The sequence below is a fragment of the Natrix helvetica genome (assembly GCF_964273705.1).
Source record: "Natrix helvetica genome assembly, chromosome: Z".
Lineage (NCBI taxonomy): Eukaryota > Metazoa > Chordata > Lepidosauria > Squamata > Natricidae > Natrix > Natrix helvetica.
Genome location: NC_138554.1, coordinates 40,594,345 through 40,611,829, shown reverse-complemented (window position 1 = coordinate 40,611,829; position 17,485 = coordinate 40,594,345). Strand labels below are relative to the sequence as shown.

Sequence of the window (17,485 nt, the reverse complement as noted above, 5' to 3'; positions counted from 1 at the left end):
AAGGATCAATTTAGCTCAGAGCTCTAACTAAATACGTCCAAACGGGCTGACTGAGGAAGAATTCTGGGGGATTGAGCACACCAGGAGGAGGTGTGGCTTAAGGAAAAATAGTTCCTCAGTCCTAAGGGCAAGCAGACTGAATTAACCCATTGCTTGGACTCTCCAAGCGGTGTACAGGAAAATAGGGCTGTAATGGCAAACCTATGGCATGCATGCCACAGGTGACACGCAGAGCCATATTTGCCAGCAGGTGAGCCGTCAGCTCCAGCATGCATGTGCGCGCCAGCCAGCTGATTTCCGCACTTTCAGAGAGCCAGGGAAGGCCATTTTCGCCCTCCCAAGGCTTCAGGAAAGGCTTGGATCCCGAGGAGGGTGAAAAACAGGCCCAATGGGACAACCGGAAGTTCGGAAACGATCCTTTTCCGGCTTCTGGAGGGCCTTCGGGTGGCTAGGGGAGGCCGTTTTCATCCTCCCCAGGCTTCAGGAAAGCCTCTGGAACATGGGGAGGGCAAAAACTCCCCCACCTCGCGAGGTTGGTGGTGTCATGCACACATGCACTGGGCAGGGAGGCTTGTGCAAATGCACAGGTGGGCAGGGCGCATTGAATTGTGGGTGTGGACACACACACGTGCAATAGCGCGCACGCACACAATTTTAGCATGTCTTTACAAAAAGGTTTGCCATCTCTGGAATAGGTCTTTATTGGTCAAGTGTGATTGGACACAAGGCATTTGCTCCGATGCATAAAATCCCGGTGTACATACAAACAGCAAAGCAATATGATCATAAGATACCAATGGGAGAAGGTAATAGGAAAGATGAGAAGGAAAGCAGTAATATAGCCCTACTACATGGGTAAATATTCCTAGACATAAAAGATCTAGTTAGGAAGCGATGGGTATGGGGGAATTCCATTCAGAAGGTTGAACAATGCAGAATGCCCTAAGGTCGCCTGACTTTAAATATAGTATCTCACTTTCTACCGTGGAATAGAAAATTTCAAAAATTATTATGCTAATGGTGGTCAAAATAGTTTCCACATCAAGGAAAGAGGAGGAAACTGTTTTGAGAAGCAATCAAGTCTGAAAACCACAAGGACAGATAATCTGCCGGAAAGGCATAACCCAAAAGTCTTATCCCCAAAGTTTTAAAATATTTTGCATGATAACAATAGATAGCAAGCTACATGCAGCACCTGTGAAATGTGCAGAGAAAGGAATCTTACAGATGATGGGAACCTTCTTGTTACAACTCATTGTGCGAGTGTATTTATGCATGCAGTCAAGCCATTATTTTGCTCATAAGGGAAATATTTATTATATATGAAGAAGGTTGAAACAGCTTTCTTCATTTAAACTATTGAACTTAGCTCCAGGCCATGTATTGGATTCCAGAAGGTTCATCCTGTTGGATCCATCCATGAAGATACACACTGAATTTCTTCTTGGCAAACCAAGGTGCGGATGGACCCAGAAACAGCCCCCATCACAGCTGACCTCTCTATGGAGTTATTTTGCCCCATGAAGTCTGTATGAGGCATCCCTACATCTTTATTTTTTTGTAAAGCAACAAAGATCTTGGAAAAGAATGTCCAGATGAAGCATAGTTACTTGTTTTATGTCATTATTGTAATGTAACGGAAGTTATTCTTTATGAGTATTTGGTTTAGATGATAGCCATCTATAGTTGAGCAAAATGTATTAATAAATAAATAACATTCTGGTGCCTTGTAACGGTGATCAATTCCAATTTCAAAAATCCCCAATCAGAAGTGGCAATGCTATCTGGAAACCATAAAAGTTAAAACCCAATGGATTTGGAACAAAGACTTGTAGCCATGACTACAGCTCACCCAAAGCTAACCAATAATCCAACTATCTCTACCTAATTTTAAAAAACTGATTATAATAATTCCTAGTTGTAGCTGATCACCATACAAAAGTGGCTTCATTTATTATACATCCTATAAAGGAAGAATTTGCTGCAAATAAGACATTTTGCACATTTTTGTTTGTTAAATGTATTCATTTATGAAATTTATATGTCACCCATATCACTAACGATGACTCTGGGCAGCTTACAAACTTCATATAACAGAAATATAAACATTTAAACATTAAATATTAAATTAAAGAAAATTAGGTAAATTAAAAATCAGAAAACGATGGAGTGGAAATGGGATCTTCTTCCTAGTCCACTAACAATCTCCAACATGGTACGAACGACCATTGGGGCACCAGGCACATTGGCAGACCCAGGTCTTGAGGCTCTTATGGAAGACCAAGAGGGCAGAGGGGGGGTTTCATCTCCAATAGGACAATGTTCCAGAGGGTGAGACCCATTCAGAAAAGCGTATATAGCTTAATTATCAATTTACATGTCTATGGTATCTTTTCGGCAGAAATGGAGTGACAATTCTCTTGCTTTCATATCCTGATTCACATTAGTTTCACAAGTATATCATAATATATAATAGAATACTGACATGGATTTTTTTTTTGGGGGGGGGGGGGGAAACTAACACCGCTTACACATCTTAGCACTTGGGCACAGGACACATTCAACCATCAGATGCATAATCTTTGGTCTCTGAGAATCAGCATAAGAAAATACTTAAATTCAGCCATAGTACTAAATATACTTTAGTTTACCACGAATGGGTGATCTTTTGGTGACAAGAGGCCAGTGGGTCCCAACAAGGAAAATAATTTTGTAAAATAATGAAATATTTAGAGTTTTTCTTCTTAGGTTCTGAGGGGCGCGGGGAGAGTGGTTTGATGTGTTTTCTTCATTAAAAAAAAAAAGAAATATGTTTCAAGGCGTTCGTTACTATTTCTGTGTGTTTCCTATCTCACAATGCAAAACAGCATGCTACTTTTTTTTAGTGATAGGCATCGAAAATAGCTCCAAATAGTTGCAAAAAAAAAAAGGGGGGGGGGAACCTAGGGTTAAATAAGTTTGCTACCCCAACTCTGAAATAAATTGAGGGTGCTTGCCAATTTGGCTTGCTTTGCCTACTAATCTAATTATTATATAGTTCATTGTAAAATATTAAAGATATTGTAAATAATTTGATACGGTACAAACTTTTATGGGTTGATTTTATTTGAGAAATAATGTACCAATAAAGCCGGTTCTAGTTCATAATCTATTTTAAAAGTCCCATAAATTCTTGATTTTGTTGTAAAAGATACTGCTCTTAAGGAAGACAGGGAATATGTTATCAAAATTAGGCAAAGAATTGTAAGTACTGAGCAATTATATCATTTTAGATTTCATACTTTTCACAAAGCATGTCTTTACAATTTTAGCCATGCAGATTACAATGTTTTTTTCTCATGTCATTTGTCAATTTTTATTTCTCATTTCTCATAAAACTTAGGGTTCCTGGGACACCTAAACCCATGCCAGAAACCACATTTCTGTAACTGTGTAACACATACTGCAGAGCTGAATATTAGGAACTCAAGCAATGACCAGGGACAATCATCACTAGGAGATGAAGGAAAACATTTCCTAAACTTGGCACTGCATGTGTTTGGCTAGGTGGGACATAGCCTGAGTGGAGATAGAATTGTACTGGATTTGGAAACTACTGAAGGGATGTGTTTAAATTAGGAACAAGTAGAAGGGTTAAACATACAAGGTCAAAAGGTTGATTTTTCAATTGGCAACCTCTCTTCCTTTGAGCCTTTTCATTTAAAATTAGGCGTTCTGATTGAAAGTCTGCACTGAAACACATAATGATCACCTCTGATTTTTAAGAAGCCGAATTAGATAGCAAATTTAATGACATACACTATTTATCTTTCTTGATTTCCAATTCTTCACTTTTTTGATATCTATTGATCCTCCTGTAAGCTGAAGGATAGACCAGTACCTGAGTAGATTTGTCACTCATGTGTGACAGGGGAAGTCCTTCAGCATCTCGAGGCCACTGGCCCATAAGGTATGAGCCAAGGATGGTATCTAACGATGAAGTATGCTGTGCTCTTGGAGGTCTGCTCCGGGAGGTCCTTTCAGGGCCAGCAGCCCATGGAACACTAGCTAGAGAACAAAAAAGAAACGAAAAGAATGAATGGATTTGCTACAAAATGCAAGCAAGCAACACTTCTGTCCAAGTGCTTTTCAGCAACTGCTTCCACATTTCTTCTCACATCTACTCTCAAATATTATTCTAGACCTTGAGGCTTCCTACAGTGTCACAAATAGCTTTCCATCCTACACTTTAGATCACTGTTGCAAATGCCCCAGCACCATGTGATATGGATGGGGGGAAAACACATACAACCCTTAGAACTAAAGTGGTTGCCGCGCATTTTAGAGGCTTGCTTAAAAAAAAAAAAAGGTTCTTCGGCAACAAATGACACAGTATTAGCTGATTATTTTTTTAAATTGATTTTACTAGTTTTTCTATAACCAAATGACTTTAATCGAACATCATAAGCTCCAAGCCTTAGTTTTATGGAAAGACACAAACAACATTTTTAAAAAAAGTTTAAAAAACAATAACCTAACAGTGGAGTGAGAAGGCAAAGAACAAATAATGTCTTAGCATAAACAGCCAGCATTTTTTTCCTTTTTGCAGACCTAGGTAAGTCAATATAAATTGCTACCTTCTCCTTTTAAAATATACATCAACAGCAAGCAGAGACAAAAAGCTGAAAATGAAGTTTATGTAAAAGGTTAAACAAGTAAAAGAATTCAAATAAAATTTCCTGAGTCCAGCAATCCAAATTCAAGGCTTGGAGTATGAAGCGATCAATAAATTAGCTTACCCGGTGGCCTTGGGCAACTCATGCCTTCTCTCTGTTGAATCTTCCCCAGAGGAGTAAAGATGAAATATGAGACAAGTTGTGGTAACACTCAGCCCTTGGGATAGAAATCTAATTGCATCTAAATATATTCATTTCCCAACTGCTTCTCTAGTCAACAAGAATGCAATTTCCTCCCTTATTTTTAGGCTGGGCCTGCTGATTATCTCCTCCCTTATTACTGTTTTGCAAAGCCTAGTAACCTTAGACATTCTTCAAAAAAAAAATACTATTTCCCTAGTAATGTCAGTGGAAGACCATTTTATACATTGTTCGTAGTATCAAAGGCTATGGTCACATTTATCAGCAGTCACGCACAGCAAAACAATCCATTTCCCTCTAGAGACATCAACATTTTTATGGAAGCTAAAGAATTTCTCAGCTATCTTTCCTGATATGAGACTTCCAGCTGTGCAAGGACTATAACTCCCTTTTTTCTTGAATCAGTAATTATAATAGCAAGCACCTGAAGGCAGGAAAAGAAGAAATGGACAAAACTTACGAAGAAAAGATCCAACCTAAAAATAAAGAGAAATTTCCTGACAGTGAGGACAATTAATCAGTGGAATGGTTTGCCTTCAGAAATTGTGGGTGCTCCTGGAGATTTTTAACAGCCAATTGGACAACTGTTCCTTGAACAGGGGGTTGGACTAGAAGACCTTCAAAATCCCTTACAACTCTATTTTTCTACTCTATTCTACTCTAATCACAAAGGATGCAGAATTGGGGAAAGTTGAAGTAAGATGCAAGAACCTATAGGAAATCTGGCTATCCCAAACCATTATTTAGGAAAAATGCAAACGGAAACTTACAGCTTTCTATATGGTGCAGAATTATCACTCACTAAGAAATTCACCCTTCTTTAAATATTTCAAATACAAAATAACACATAGTTCTGAAAATAAAAATGTTAGTAGCATTGCCCATCTACACAATATTGTGATGCCTACCATTTTCTTCTCCTGAGAAGAGAATGCTTTCATCTTCACAATACACACTTTTTCTCACCCTATATCTAAAAGCCTTATTGGAAAGAACCAGGTTTTTTTTTTTTTGGTTTTCCGTTCTATTTCATTTTGAATCTCCCAAAATTTATGAGAATATAATATTTAACATAATCAGCAAAAAACTGACACCAGTATGAATTACGAGGACAAATTGTTTTCAAAAAGCTGTTTGCCTTCTGAGTTAACCTCTTTGCATTAATTTTATGAATTATATTAGCACTTAACAAGCCTTCATCCATCTATCAGTAAAACCTGCAGCCTTCTGCTTTCACCTAACATGGCCATTATGAATTACGTCCTAAGGAGGGGAAATCTGCACAAAGACATCCACTGATTCTGATAAGAGATCTGTAAAGCCAAGATTTCCTGGCTCCCAGCTACTGCATTTAAGTAGGAAAAAATGCCAACTAAAGCCCCAGGCAGGGGTTTGTTTGCTTTTCATTTACACATAAATTAATATGCACTCTTAAGTAAAGCAGGGATCTCCTGGTCTGCTGCCAAGAAGATCTCTGGCAGCTCCTATTCAGAGCTCGACTCACAACAGTTCAGCAGCTATTTAAGGCCTCCTCTGACTGGCTGTTGACCTCACATCAGGGTCTATTTGAGGCACATGCATTCAACTTCAGTAGGATATGCCTCAATATAAAGCTTACTTCTAGCATTCCTTCTTCAAACTAAAAATTCTGACCCAAAGGCAATCTTTCTTCATCATGAAGAAATCTACAGTTCCCCTTCTCAGTAGCTTAGGACTGACAAATAAGTCAATGATTGGAACTGCTTGTGGTAGATATCTGGGAAGAAGGGGCTGCACACTGCTAGCAGAACTGGAAATATAACAGATCCGCAGCTCCCAGCTGATCTGAAGCGCTTTCCTGTCCCAATTAAAGCAGCACTACCTAAAAATACACCCGAGGCTGCAAAACAATGCCTACTTCAAGAAAAAGATGGCTTTATGAGAAAAGTAGTGGCAGGGTGGAGTGTCCTGTTTACAGGGCTGCTCTATTATCAATTTAGTCCATTAGGCTAGGACCAGACCAGCCCCACCTGGCTGCATTCTCTGGGATTAGTCCAAGCTCTGTATGCCAGTTAAGCATCTCCAATCAGGGCTGTGTCGAAAATGTAGGGAGTCAAGGCAGAAGAACATTTTGATAATAAAAACTATTATTATCTCAACCTACCAGTCTGGTAGCTGCCTTACATCTGTTTCTCCATATGGGACTTCTTTCTCCATTCCCTTATTTTATTTTACATGCTTGTGGAAATTATTAGCATATGAGAGTGAAAAAGATGTGCCCCATCTTCCCCAACTATTTCACTGCATCTACTCTTAGTAACATTGGCAATAACTACTTTCCAGCTTCTGTGACTTCAGGATACACAAGAGGATCAGAGGGACAGAATTTAGCTGAAATTCTGCAGGCTAATCACATATGTGAAACCCCAGGAGACAGAAGCTGTTCCTACATTTATTTCTACAAGTAGTTCTCCACTTACAACCATTCATTCATTCAGGGTTTCAAATTACAGTGATACTGAACAAAGGAACTTATGACCAGTCCCTGAAGTTATGACCATTGCACCATCCCCACAATCACCAGATCAAAATGTGTGCCCTTGACAGCCTGTCTGCAGGGATGTTACAATTCTCCCCATCCACCTAACAGTCCCTGATACCCTAAATTCATCATCTTTTCCCATTGCTAACCAAGCTTGTCCAGCCTGGCCCTCCACCAGGCAACTGCTGGCTATACGAGGCTTTCTTCTGCAGGTCATGCAAGGTGGTTTCCTCATAAGATGATCTCATGTGGGCATAGAACTATATAAGCCAGGCTAGGCAGCATGGACCCGGAGTCGTAGTGTAGTTTTTCCTCTAACCTTCCTCCACTTGCAAGAATGCACGTATGCATCCTGGATTCTCTTTCCCTAGCCTCCTTGTGCCTACAACCCCACTTACCCACCCCCACATCCTCTTCCACTAACATCCTCAAGCTTGTACCATTCTGTAGCACCCCAATTTGTGTGAACTTGACTGGACTTCCCACGGCTCCCCTTTCCGCATCCCCTTGCAGCACTCTCATGTTCCTTATCTAGGATTCACTCTGCTTCCCATTTAACCACCTCCAGACATGTGGCATGTCTGGAGTTATAATACCAACTGGGACTGCCGGGATTGTGATCATGTGGTGTTGTATTGTGCTTTACAATAGCATCACTTAGTTAGTGAAAGAAATCCCAGGCCTAATTGTAGTCCTAAGTTGCAACTACCAATATATTTCACTTCTGCCCTACTTATCTTGCTAACACAGCAAATATTGAGGTTTGTCTCTTTCATTCAGTTTTGTCTCCCTGTTGAAAAGAAATTGTCTTTGTACAACTTGTGTGTTTATTTTTGGCTCAACACGTTGGCAGAATCCTGCTAGGTAAGTAATGTTCAATACATCATAGTTAAATCTTCCAGAATTCTTGGCACAACGTGTAAACTCAGTTTTGGAGCCTATGCATTTATAACCAACTTGTCTGTTTTAAGATAAAAATACTTTCCTGTCTAACAGGGGAAACTGAAACATGAAGGAACTGATGCTTTTGCAAATATTCACAACAAAGCTGATACAAGAAAGAAACTCAAAGTAATGGAACATTTGAGTTCAGATAATATCTTATATAACATGTGAAATATATTAGATAAATTGCACTCAAATGGAATCATCTTCATAAAGTCCATTAGTAACATCCATAAGAAGTAGTAAAAGCTGCTAAATAGGTTTTCATCTATACCGTCTGCAACTTTTGGATAATCTGACAATGCTAATTATTTGTGGTCTACCTTTAGATAACTGTGGCTTGCAATTCTGAAGTGTTATATTCATGATCATCACAAAAAAGATGCAAGTATTATAACAACCAACCACAAGTCATAAAACAGGCAGCAGTATAAATGGTTTCAGTAAAACTATAATAAGCAGATCACAAGCACTAATACATAAACAACCATAGGTATTAGCAATCTAAGGGAAACTGCTGCCAAGTATAGTATATGAAAGGGCAAATGGTTCTCCTACATAGTTTCATAATGTATGAAACTACAAGCCGCACACTAAAACCCCGCTTTTTAACCATTAAGCAGGATAAAACAGCTACCATGAGAGCTCATGTTTGAGCTATAAAATAGGATTAAAAACATCAACTGAAGACTTACGACTTATACTGGAATCTACAAAACTTCCATTTTTTTCTGCAGTACATCTCTAAGTTTCTTTCAGCTTCCAGAATCTGTTGTAGTTCCAAGGTCAAGTTTACAGGTATCTTTTAGATGCATTACAATACAGGAACAGCCCAGAAAGATTGCTAACAGAGTCAGCACAATCTAGTGATTATGATGCTGGACTAGGGCCACTGAAATTGAGGTCCAAATCCATAGTCAGCTATGGAAATTCACCAGTAGCCCTGGGCCTGCTGCTCTCTCTCAGTCCAAAATGCACAGGGAGTTGCTCTGATGGTGAAATTAAGGCTATGTTAGGGCTAGAAAAAAACATTTGAATGAAGCACACTCTCAAAGACGCTCTACCATGGTCATCTCCTTTCTAAGACCAAAACAAAATGTCCATACTGTTCTCCTCTGCTTTGAAGCCTCTCTCAATCTTTTCTGTATGACAGGAAAAGGCTCAAAAGAGAACCAGGGAAAATCCCATAGGGTATTGTAAGAGGGTATTGCAAGTACTAGCTAACATAAGCTCCCCTTGGCACAACCGACTTCCTAAGCTGGGTAGCCGAAACCCCACAGCACACAGTTGCGGGGGGGAACCTCAGGCTTACTGCCTCCTATCTGATGGAAGTCATCAGTATAGAAAATTGCACCATTCACCTCTCCCATATGCTGGTCAGTTGCCAGGCAGTTGAAGAGTCTGAAAGGGAGGAGATGAACTGTACAAAAGGGCCAAATGTCTGTTGGGGAACGCTGAAGGAGAACACTAAGAATACTACCAGATTAGCTGCTGACAAGATCTACAACTGCACTAGGAAAAAACATGAGCAGCAGCCAAAGTTAGGAAGGGGCAGGGAACATAGTAGAAGCTCAAGAGGGAGATCAGGTTTATTTCAGAACGACCAAGAAATAACAAGCCTTTGCATAAGTAGACGAAAATGCAGTAGCAGTTAATTATGAATAGAACTACTATTCCTATTCCTAAATCTGGTCTCTTTATTCTAGTGATATGTAAGTCCTATTACCTATACTTCCATTACGTCCACGAGCACAAAGTAGTCCAGCTTAAATTGCAGAACCATTTTTTTTTTGCCTTAAAACTTCTTTGTTAATGAGAATAGTTAAATGTTTGTTTGCAATATAAGCCTCTGTTCCATTAGCTTCACTCTGTTTTACCTACCCACACTGATGCAGAGTGGAATTTAGTCCTTCAGCGTTGAAACATTTTCATGTTGCCAAGACTACACACCCAGTCGGCACCATTTATCAGCCTCTGCACCTCCACCAAATGAGCCAACCTGCCTTATACTTTCCAAACCAAAGCAAAAAGGTTTCTCTCCAAGCAAGCAGCACCCAGGCAGCAAGGGAACTATTTGGCAGAGTTTCCACTGAAAAATCCCCAGCTATGGCCCAATGAATCATCTCACTGCTTCACAGCAAGTTCCTGAAGAATAGACTAGCTAAGCTGTAACCAGGGAGTGTGGTAGAAATCCTCCTCTGTCTTGGTTAAACTGCTGCCAATGACTTGATGAGTTGTTTAATTCTAGAGTTCATTCTATTCCATAACCTATTTTCTTAAATGTATTGGCAGGCAAGAATCATTAATTTTTGCTTTTTCATAAATTGTGAAAATGGTCATGGAACAGTCCACCCAGAGTTTCCTTTTTTTTTTTTTTTTTTTGCTCCCAGGAATGCAGGATGTCAGTGAAGGGAAGCAAATAAAAACAATACAAAAACTACGAGGTTCAAAGAGGCAACAAATAGAGCAAGGAACTCCCCAAGATTGAGGAACCGCTCCCCCCCTCCCCCCCCCGCCCACAACCCATTATCCATCCCAGGATTTGAAAGTGCCTCTCTAATACTATCTTCTTCCCTGCAGTCATAGTGAGATCTCTTCTGGAGTAAGCAGATCATGTGTTAGAACCAGAAAAGATTGTGGCGAATCCTAACCGCTGATGTTTATCTATTATTTATTTGCATCCTGCATTTATTTTTTATAAATAAGCTGGTGAACATATCCAACACACCTCCCTTCTTCTATTTTTCCCACAACAACAACCCTGTGAGGTGGGTTGAGCTGAGTGTGTGTGACTGGCCCAAAGTCACTCTGTTAAGCTTTTGTGGTTTTCACAGTTCGTAGAAAGAATTAGCTGGCATCTTGCGCAATCCCCGTTTTAGTCAATTTAAATGATGTATTTTTCAAACTGGCAGGAGAACAAGTTGCTCGCTGAAAATAAAGCCTTCATTAACTATAACATGATGATGTACCAAAAGTCAAGCATGCAACCTTATTGGTTCCTTAACCACCATTGTGTGCATGTTTTGCTTCTCAGAATCCAAAAGCATCAGCAACATGCAATTACCACCACCAGGTGTCTGTGCAATTATCTTCCATTTGATATCTATAAGGTAAGAAAGCAGCCTTGTTCTCCATATAAAGGACCGAAAGAATAACACATTATAACACATAGGCTAAAACATGGTTACCTAACTATGAGCAATCAGTGCTGTGTGAAGCCAGTGAATAAAGTTATTTTATGATTAAATATGTTATGCAAATTTAGATAACTATGCCAATGTGACAAAACATAGTAATGCTGTCTAGGGTATTATAAGTTCTTCAGATAAGAGATCAAAATGCATGCTTGGCAGGTGAGTTTTTCAGGTGAAAAAAAACACAGCTTTAACAGAAATCGGGCAACGTATGAAAGTAGCACCTCTAGATAGCAGATCTAGCTCAGTTCTTTTCCTTAGTCACTGTATGTTATTTGTGCATGTATATTGGAGTTAGCATTTACATTGTGCTGCACTAATCCCACATATGGAAGAAAAACTCTTCATTTAAAATGGCATTTTAATAGGTAGTTCTACCTTCCAAACTCAAACTAATTCTTTCAACTCTGTCACCTACACACTTCCTACCATTAAAGTCTATCTTGTACTGCAAAGAACCCAGATGAACAGGAGCACAAGTTCCTCCCATGCCATGTATCAACGGAAACAAATCTTCATAATTGCCCTTACCACACATTTATAATTATCCTCTTCATGAAGCAAACCACAGTGAAGGCACAAATATTATCCTGGGCATATCACTGTAACTGCACAAAAGAATATTCATCAACCTTCTGTGAAGAAATATCAGCAATGTAATAACTTAAATCAACCCTTCACCTATAATGAAATGTCAGTTGAAAGGAAGGATGCTGCACCATCTAAGGTAAGTAGGGTAGCAATGTTATGATTAAATGGCAACTAAATCTTAACAGAGCAAAACTGCTATAATCGGGCCAAAATACAGCACTCTGCTGCTTTGATTTCTGCATAGGAAAAGAGAGTGAGTGTTGGCAGCAAAAGATGCACTTATCATCTGATGATAGGCACCTGGCAAGTTCACAGGATTCAGCTTTCCAATCGTCTGGAGCCAGCAGCACTTTCCTCTCCCAGCCAAAGGACAGGGCTACATGCATTTGTGAGGCTGAAAACTGCACAACGAGAGTAGGAAAACTTCTCATGTCAGCATTAAGACCATTTTTATCTTCTGGTATTTGTAATCCAGCCTTGTGTGCTATTTATGGCAGAAAACAGACCTCAAAAATAAATAAATAAAATAAACCCAGGTGGTGTTGGCATGTGAGAAAGCAATGTGCAAAGAACCTATTTCCCAGTACAATTAAAACTATAGCTCCTGGACTCTAGGAACAATGCAGGTTGAAAATAAACTTATGTTTTAAATATATATATATAATAGGTTGTGTCTACTATTGCTTTTTTTAATTGGTTTTTTTTAAAATTTAAACTAAAGAATTACCAGAGAATTATTTGCAGGAGATTAACAAATTGGAGTGTTTAGAGCAGAGGAGGAGGAGATGTGGCGGCACCATCACCACCATTCAGAAATAAAGAGATAAATATTCCCTGAAGTCAAATTTGACTCTTGGTGATGACATATACATATGTTTATGCAGGGTTGTTGGTTTTTTTTTTTTTTTTGCAATAATACATAACTAGTTTCATAGTGCTTTCTTCTGGGATGTTATTTTAGCTTCCCAGGTTACCCCACAATTGATTTCCTGGTGGTCTCCCATCCAAATATTAATTAAATCCTACCCTACATATTTTTCAAGCTCTGCTTAAGGTCAGCTAGAAGCTGTCATCTGCACATCAAGCCTCTTGTACTGGAAGAGATCAAACATTACACATGAATCTGTTTGTCAAAAAGAGGAGGAGGAAACATGTTATTCCTAGGATGCCTTCCACTGGGTTGTAGTTCAACACAATAAAAATAGCAAATAAAAACTAAACAGCAGTTAAAATTACACCAAAGCAATACAACTAATATACATCACAATATTATAGTCACAATAACAATAGCCAATTAAAAATCCTGTAAGGTTTCAAATCAACATACACTCTCACTTCACTTTTTCCTTCATGGACAGTATTTTATGACTGCAATGTAGCAACAGTGTGTGTGTGTGGGGGGGAAAGGGGTGATAATACCAATTATAATAACACCTACCTTACTTAGGACCCTATCATTTTTTCTTCTTCTCCTGATGGCTAGATATCTGCTTCTAGTTATTCTGTGTTATTACCAAAGCCTGAGTACTTCTGAAAACAAAAGCTAAACTTCTCAACCCCCCCCTTCCTTTTTTTTAACCTTTTTATATCATTCTGTGTATGGAGAGGAGGAGGAGGGGGCAGGAAGACACCTTGAACTGGTGGAGCAGCAGAGAGTCATCCTAACCAATTGCCAAAGCTGAACTGAAACTAGAATTTAGAAGGCTAGATGCCAGAACTTGATCAGAAAGTAGAAGGATCATTTTCAACATATGTTCAAGCCTGACCCAGGGAGGCAGGTTGCTTTGCACCGTCCTAGCTCATTTCACACCCATGAAGCTACATGAGAAAGCAAAATACACGAATGTTTCTTCTGCAGTCACAGGCTTTTTTAGATTTTTAGTAGACCCAGCTGGTGAGCTAAAAATGGCAGAGCAACTTATAAGCAGAAATTATGGGGATTGCTCACAACACTCACTTTCCAATTTTTCTGTTTTCCCCAAAATTGAACCTACTACAGGCTATTTGCAAATAAATCATGCAAATCCATTCCTGCACAAGATTCTGTTACTCTGCCCATAGATTTAAAGTTATCAATGTCAATCACTAGAAATCATATAGTTCTTAGCATCTCATATGACTATTAACTATTTTTGTGACTTTGGTAGCTACCCCCCTCCCCCTTCAGTGCATTTCTGGAAGATTCTTATATACAGACCCACTTAAGTTTTATTTGGCTCCAGGATTTTAAAGTTACTTTATATTAAAATACTATACTTGGCTAGCCTCATCATTTAAGCAAAGCAATCTCAAGGGCAAATTTAAACTCAGTCTTCAAGGCGTTTGTAGAAGATAAGCTAGGCATCTCCTCCTTTGACAAGGGACTGCAGTCAAGAAAGGGAATAAAGTGAACGTAGAAGTTGTGTCCAGAGCTGAAGAAAGAATTTAGACAATGAGAACTGGAAGGCTGAGATTCCATAGCCAAACAAATCTTTCACTTTCTTTCTTAACTTCCACTGGTCATCCACTTATACCACTATGCAGCTACTTTCAGGTTTTTTATTTGTTGCAAATGTACTTTTAAAAAACTTCTTTCTTAATGAACATATTAAAATCACCTGAAGAAACAATTAGCATGGGGTTTACGAGATCCCTGGTAATAGAGCAAGAATAGAAGTTTCTCCTCAGAGTAAGCTCAATTCCACTTACCACACCTAGATGCTATGTCGTTTACCGAGCAGCAATACAAAAATGGTTTACCATTATCTCTTCCACATTTTTTTAAATTTCCCAGTCTAATCCATAAACTGGAGATTTTCTGATGATCAACTATATACACACAGTAGATGCTTAGCTCTTTTTCCTCCTTAAGCTCAAATAAAGTCAGCTATGTGCAGCCACACTTAATCAACACTCTCAGTAAAACTGATACCTAGAAGAAAACTACAACAAATGAAGTAATGTGTTGTTACAGTGAAATGACATCAGAGCAACTAAGATAGGGGAAAATGAATATGATTTATACCTCACCTAGTAAAATTCTCTGCAATGTTTAGCTATACCAGATATCCAGATATTTCAATGAAGGGTAATACCATCATGCCATCATTAAGTTCTCCCCCTGTCAATTAATTGGACTTTTCCAGCCATTATTGTTGTTTTTCCATTAAAAGAAATCTAGTGCCCATCGCTTCCATACCATTTTCCAAAGTTTTGCTTCTCCATTTCATGACAGAGTAATAGTCGGTAGTCATAACCCCTCCCCAGAGTTCTTTTACTGATCTCAGCATGGCTTTTCTATATCTACCTTGCTTAACCCCACTTGCTTTCAGAAATTTGCAGAAATGTATTAATTCCCAGTTTTCACAAAAAAGAAAAGCACCATATATCTGTAGCATCTCAGTCTATTATGCAGGTGTTTCTTCAGTATTATACTCTTAGGCAACACTGTATTTTCTTTCCATATATACTTTTTCAAGCCATTACTTCTAATCACTAGTACAGTATATCTAAAGTCTGCAACAGAAATTCTCTAAAGCTCCTAGTACGCAAAGTTTTCTGTCCACTCCACATTCCATCTTTATTTTAATTGTTTTTTTCTGAAGTTTTTTTTCGAGCAGCAGTCACCTTTCTCCAAAATACATTATATATCATCCTGCTTCACCATGGACATATTGCATTCACATACAGATGATTCCAAACGCAACTGCTTACATCCCCCCCCCCCACATTTTCAGTAAGCTTTCCCTCAGGACCAACCCCCCCCCCTTATGTGAATGAATATGGTCAATTCAGGCACTTTCTACAATTTCTCCCCTTTGATAAAATTTCTCATTTATCCCATCTATCATTTCTTTTATGGCCTGTTCGCATCACGGGAAAGAGGCATTAAGAGCTCTTTTCAAACTCCCCGACATCTCTCTGATTATGTCACCTGTAAATTGGGCTTACTCCTTATTCAATGCTAGACTATTTCCATCACAGGGCTTGACACAAAATTCAGTCCAACAAGACCTGCCTCACCAATGTCTTCTCCGTCAGTGACATCTTGAACTTTCTGACACTCCGCTTCTGCCCCCCCCAACAGATTCTCTCCTGCCCTCTACCCTTCCTATCAATATGCCAATCTCTTAGCGATCCCCTTCCATACTATACAATTTATTTCCTATTTGATTTCCTATTTCCGTATAGCCACTCTCTTCGGCCTCATTATGCACATATACGCATGCCTGTACAGTGCTTCCCCTACAGCCCCCAACCCCTTCCCCCCCCCTCTCTCTCAACCACCCAAGTACTTCTCTGAGCAATACTTAGGCCTATGATTTCCCCCACCCCCCGCGCCTCCCGTTACCTGCCCGATCTCCATCTCCGTTCCTCCGGGACTGCAACTGGAAAGGGAAGGTGGACTTGAGCGGCTGCAACCCGACCCAACAGGAGGAAGTCCCCGCCGCCATCGCTCGGGTTGAGAAAGCCAAAGCCGCTTGCGGATTGCCGATCAGCCGAACAGCTCCTCCACCTTCACTCTGAACGGGGCGCTCGCAACTACGTGACGGGCGACTCGGTCCCAGGACGAAAAACCGAACGGGAGGCATTTTCTACACGCTAGAGGCGTGGCTTCGCGCAACCGCCGACGCTCATTGGCCAACAAAGTTGAACAAGGTGGGATTTAGGCAAAGACTCGCACGGTCCATGCCAGCGAATAACTCCACCTTTTCTACTGCCGGTGCGTTTCCTGTCTTGAGGGGAGTAAACGCAGCCTAGGGGAAAAAAAGAAAAGAAAACAAAACCAAACCTTGCATTTCTTTTTTTCTTATTGTTCCGCTGTTCAGTAGCACAATGCTTCCCTTTCCACTTTGTTTTACGGGTGGGAAATAGGCCCCTCTCCAGAAGGAAAACAAACACTCATTTTATAGCCAGGCTAGGAAATCATACTTTTTTCTAACTTCGATTCTTACGTTGTGATTCACGTTTCATTAAATTGTTTTGAATACGTCAATAATTGGAGGTGGGTGGGTTTATCTGGTGAAAAAAAGAAACGTCAAACACAACAGCCCTTACTGCAAGTTGTATGAGGATGAGGATGATGGAACTTTGGCTAGATTCTTGAGATTAGTTCAGTACTCTTCAACTATTCAACTAAAGGGTCCTTTTGCCTCTTCTGATATAAAATTGAAATGTCTTTCTGTTCAAAAGAAACTTATTTTAGAAGAAACGGCCTTAGCAGCATCTCTGATTTTCCGTACTGCTGTCATGAACTCAATTATTTGCTTTGACAGTCCCCCTCCCCCAACTTACAAAAGGGAAGCAACAGAGTATAATAGTATTTGCATGGTTGTTTGTAAATGCTTGAAAGGCATATCTTAAAAGGGAAAGCACATTGTTACAAATGTTACCAAAAA

The 17,485-nt window shown here is 39.5% G+C and overlaps 1 protein-coding gene across 1 annotated transcript in view; it reads right to left on the bottom strand.

The window, feature by feature from the left end:
• Positions 1–17,018, bottom strand: part of FAM117A (family with sequence similarity 117 member A) — a 40,635-nt gene extending 23,617 nt beyond the window's left edge. Inside the window, exons 1-2 of the mRNA XM_081970826.1 lie at positions 16,438–17,018; positions 3,881–4,047 (exon numbers count right to left, since the gene is read on the bottom strand). Coding sequence (XP_081826952.1) covers positions 3,881–4,047; positions 16,438–16,678 — 408 coding nt within the window. The 5' untranslated portion in view covers positions 16,679–17,018. The remainder of the gene's footprint in view (positions 1–3,880; positions 4,048–16,437) is intronic.
• Positions 17,019–17,485: the final 467 nt, after the last annotated feature.